This window comes from Bombina bombina, chromosome 7, assembly GCF_027579735.1.
Source record: "Bombina bombina isolate aBomBom1 chromosome 7, aBomBom1.pri, whole genome shotgun sequence".
NCBI classification, from domain to species: Eukaryota; Metazoa; Chordata; class Amphibia; order Anura; family Bombinatoridae; genus Bombina; species Bombina bombina.
The window spans coordinates 544,541,777-544,546,801 of NC_069505.1; the positions used below are offsets into that span (position 1 = coordinate 544,541,777).

At 32.4% G+C, this 5,025-nt stretch overlaps 1 protein-coding gene across 1 annotated transcript; it reads left to right on the forward strand.

The window, feature by feature from the left end:
- Nucleotides 1-387: 387 nt before the first annotated feature.
- Nucleotides 388-4,184, forward strand: LOC128636063 (gastrula zinc finger protein XlCGF8.2DB-like). Its single transcript, XM_053689131.1, has 4 exons — nucleotides 388-463; nucleotides 918-995; nucleotides 2,473-2,550; nucleotides 3,019-4,184. Exons 1-4 carry the CDS (start codon nucleotides 403-405, stop codon nucleotides 3,810-3,812), a joined length of 1,011 nt encoding a protein of 336 aa, XP_053545106.1. The 5' UTR covers nucleotides 388-402; the 3' UTR covers nucleotides 3,813-4,184.
- Nucleotides 4,185-5,025: the final 841 nt, after the last annotated feature.

Below are 5,025 nucleotides of genomic sequence, written 5' to 3' on the forward strand. Positions count from 1 at the left end.
AAACATAGGTAGGCTCAAATGCAAATTTTTAAGCCTTTGAGGGCTGCCTCTTATCACATGCTTTTTAAATCTCTTTTCAACACAAAGAGACAGAAAGTACACATGGGCCATATAGATAACACTGTGTTCAGGCACAGGGGGTTATTTAAGATTTAGCACAAAACAATGCTAAATTTAAGACAATAGATAATAAACAGTCACAGTCATGTGATCAGGGGGCTGGAAGAAGGTTCTTAGATACAAGGTAATCACAGAGGTAAAAAGTATATTAATATAACTGTGTTGGTTTTGCAAAACTGGGGAATGGGTAATAAAGGGATCATCTATCTTTTAAAACAATAACAGTTCTATGGTAGACTGTCCCTTTAATGTGTTTTTTTTCCAGAGCCACATGCAATCAAGATGGAAGTCAAAAAGGAAGCATCTCATATAATTCTTCAGACAAATAATTGTCTTGCTGAAGGTGATGAGTGGTGGACGTTAAAACAAGCGAATTTTTTTTTTTCTTCTTTTCTTTAACTTTTTTTTTTTACCTTTTCAGTTTAACCGGTCATATACTATATTATATTATTTTGAATTTTATATACATTTTTGATGAAATATTTTAGATTCCAGAGTCTATACAATAAGTTATTTTTTTATTCATTTTTGCTTCTTGTTTATTTTCTTTAAAAAAATATATTTATATTTTTTTTTACTTGTTCTATTTCATGTCATATATATGATAATGTTAAATGAGGGAACCTAAACTATATTGTTTCACTATTAATTCATTGTACCATTTTTGTTTCTCCCTGTTTATGTACTTTTAAATTAGATTAAATTTGACATTTAGCAATCAGATCTTTAAAGAAGAGTCAAGTTTAGACTATGTATTAAAACAGTTTAATTTACCATGTATTTTTTTCTCTCTCCAGATTCACATACAATCAAGACGGAAGTCAAAAAGGAAACATCTCATTTAACTCGTCAATCAAATAATTGTCTAATTGAAGGTGATGAAAAGTAGAAGTTAAATGAAGCTGATTGCAAAAGAAAATATCCTATATCAACACACAATTCTACAGATATTACTGATGCATACAATCCTCCTGTTGTAAATAGTGTTAACATTATACAGCAAATAGAGTACAGATACAGTGAATGTGGAAAAGATTTTGATAAAAAGAAAATGTTTTTTAATCATATAAGAATTCACAGAGGAGATAAGCCATATATGTGCTCTGTGTGTGGAAGAGGTTTTAATTGTAAATGTTATCTCACTATACATGAAAGGCAACATAACGGAGAAAGGCCTTTTCATTGTATTGACTGTGGAAAATGTTTTGTTAGTCATTCAACACTTCTTAGCCACCGTAAAAGATACTTAGAAGATAAGCCGTTTGCTTGTACTCATTGCGAGAAACAATTTATCTACAAATCAGCACTTGTTACACACATGCGCGTACATTCAGGAGAGAAACCATTTCCTTGTTTGCAGTGTGATAAATCCTTTCGGCACAAACCTGGACTTGTTACACACTTAAGGACACACACAGGGGAGAAACCCTATTAATGTTCTGAATGTGGGAAATCATTTAGTGAAGGGTTGTCACTTATCATGCACAAAAGAATACATACAGGAGAGAAACCACATATATGTGGAAAATGGGGAAAGGGTTATTTTAGCCACTCATCTCTTACTAGTCATCAGAAAAGACATAATCGTTAGACTATTAGTACAAAAAAGAAGCTTACAGTTTGTTATAGGCAAAGACATAAAAAAAATTCCATTGTATAAAAAATACCAAAAAGTTTTTTTTCCAAACTTTGTTAAATACACAAGGAAAAACAGCTGCTGGAGACAGCACACTCCAATGGCCTCCTTATAACATTCACATTGAAATTTATTCAGTGTATGGTTTTTAACTTTTCAGTTTAACTGATCATTTATTACTTTGCATGTTTCATACATTTTGATGAATGATTTTAGATTTCAGATTCTACACAAGTTTTTTAATTAATTTTTGCTTCTTTAACTTTTTTTTTCTTTTTACTTGTTATATTTCATGGACATACATATCATAATATTAAATGAGTGAACATATACTATTTTGTTTCACCATTAATACATTGTACCATTTTTTTTCTCTCTATTTTTGACTATTGAAACAAATAAAGGGTACTTTCATTCATGAAGTATAAGATACTTCATGTAGAAAGCTCCTTTATTTGTTTCAATCAATCACCGTTCTTAGCTGCTACTGCAGGCCACGGCTAAAAAAATTTAAGAACCGGTAATCGATTGAAACAAATAAAGGAGTTTTTTTCATAAAGTATCTTACACTTCATGAATGAAAGACCCCTTTATTTGTTTCAATAGTCAAAAATAGGGAGAGAAAAATGGTACAATATATTAATGGTGAGATATTATAGAAGAGTCAGGTTTAGACTGTGTATTAAAACAACTTTATTTAATGTGTTTTTTTCCAGAGCCACATGCAATCAAGATGGAAGTCAAAAAGGAAGCATCTCATATAATTCTTCAGACAAATAATTATCTTGTTGAAGGTGATGAGTGGTGGACATTAAAACAAGCCAATTGCAAAAAAAATATTATTTAGTAATTTTTTCTTTTTTTTTTTCTTCTTTTCTTTAACTTTTTTTTTTTTTACCTTTTCAGTTTAACCGGTCATATATTATATTATTTTGCATTTCATATACATTTTTGATGAAATATTTTAGATTTCAGAGTCTACACAATGTTATTTTTTTATTAATTTTTGCTTCTTGTTTATTTTTAAAATAAATATATATATATATATATATATATATATATATATATATATATATATATTATTATTTTTTTTTTACTTATTCTTTTTCATGGTCATATATATCATAATGTTAAATGAGTGAACATATACTATATTGTTTCACTATTAATACATTGTGCCATTTAGCAATCAGATCTTAAAGAAGAGTCAGGTTTAGACTATGTATTAAAACAGTTCTATTTGCCATGTATTTTTTCTTCAGATTCACATACAATCAAGACGGAAGTCAAAATGGAAACATCTCATTTAACTCGTCAATCAAATAATTGTCTTATTGAAGGTGATGAAAAGTGGAAGTTAAATGAAGCTGATTGCAAAAGAAAATATCCTATATCAACACAAAATTCTACAGAGATTACTGATGCATACAATCCTCCTGTTGTAAATAGTGTTAACATTATACAGCAAATAGAGTACAGATGCAGTGAATGTGGAAAAGATTTTGATAAAAAGAAAATGTTTTTTAATCATATAAGAATTCACAGAGGAGAGAAACCATATATGTGCTCTGTGTGTGGAAGGGGTTTTAATTGTAAATGTTATCTCACTATACATGAAAGGCAACATAATGGAGAAAGGCCTTTTCATTGTATTGACTGTGGAAAATGTTTTGTTAGTCATTCAACACTTCTTAGCCACCGTAAAAGACACTTAGAAGATAAGCCGTTTGCTTGTACTCATTGCGAGAAACAATTTATCTACAAATCAGCACTTGTTACACACTTGCGTGTACATACAGGAGAGAAACCATTTCCTTGTTCTCAGTGTGATAAATCTTTCCGGCACAAACCTGGACTTGTTACACACTTAAGGACACACACAGGGGAGAAACCCTATAAATGTTCTGAATGTGGGAAATCATTTAGTCAAGGGTCGTCACTTATCATGCACAAAAGAATACATACAGGAGAGAAACCACATATTTGTGGTAAATGTGGAAAGGCTTATATTAGCCACTCATCTCTTACTAGTCATCAGAAAAGACATAATCGTTAGACTATTAATACAAAAAAGAAGCTTACAGTTTGTTATAGACAAAGACATAAAAAAATTCCATTGTATAAAAAATACCAAAAAGTTTTCTTTAAAACTTTGTTAAATACACAAGGAAAAACAGCTGCTGGAGACAGCACACTCCAATGGTCTCCTCTTTTTACACATTTTGCACCAAATATGAGCAGGGATTTGTTTGTTGAAAACAAGTGTGGTTTGTTTCAAATATTCTTTTAGATTCACTGACAAAGTCACTAAGGGTAGGGGTAATAGTTTGCTTGTCTGTTGTTAAATTTTTTTAGTAAACAATCACTACACATGGGTTGATATATTTTGCATGGGATGATCCAGAAAGAATCTTGAGAGATGTAAGAATTGTGGGGGCTTGGACATGTGACTGTTTTTGTTCCTCAAACTATGAGCATCTTGCGTTGTTCTAGATCAAGAAGGTGTGATCCTCAAGAGTTATGTTAACTAGAAAATGCGCTCTCTCTTTCTAATGACACGGTGAGTCCACGGATCATTATCAATTACTGTTGGGAATATCACTCCTAGCCAGCAGGAGGAGGCAAAGAGCACCACAGCAGAGCTGTTAAGTATCACTTCCCTTCCCACAAACCCCAGTCATTCTCTTTGCCTCTAGTGCAAGGAGGAGGTGAAGTAATTAGGTGTCTGATAAAGATTCTTCTATCAAGATTTGTTTGTTTTGAAGACAGGGCAAGCTTGCTCTGGTCTTCCCTGTCAAGCTGGGTTTAGCTGTGCTCCACATTAGTCTCTTCAGTAGGGCAGTGGTGGCTTTAAAGCAGTTAGGAACTTGTAAGTTGGTCCTTGCTGCGTTTTCCTATCACTTTGCTGCCCTTATACAGAAAACCAGAATAGGTTTATTCTGATTTTCTTTCTTTCTACAGGCCTTTGTGAGGAGCGGCATCCTCTCATGCTGGGTAAACTGTCCTCCTGCCGGATGGCTAGATGCAGGTAAGTGCTCAGTCTTCTTTTGTTTGGGGGACTTGCACTTTTAAAGAAATGGCTGCATTATTCTGGGGCATTTTATATCCTTGGGAAGGTTATTTTATGGCAGGACTCAGGCACTGGTGACTAGGGGTTAATTATACCCTAATTAGTTGAGTTCATTAAGGGTTAATAAGGATTCCTGTGTGAATCTTTATGGTATACTCTTGTTAGCTTTTGTTTCTAGATAGCTAACTGTTTAGTCTGT

Coding starts and splice junctions, on each gene's coding strand:
- LOC128636063 (XM_053689131.1), top strand. CDS start 403: ATGGAAGTCAAAAAGGAAGCATCTCATATAATTCTTCAGACAAATAAT. Junction 464..917: donor AAATAATTGTCTTGCTGAAG/GTGATGAGTGGT, acceptor TTCTCTCTCCAG/ATTCACATACAATCAAGACG. Junction 996..2,472: donor AAATAATTGTCTAATTGAAG/GTGATGAAAAGT, acceptor GTTTTTTTCCAG/AGCCACATGCAATCAAGATG.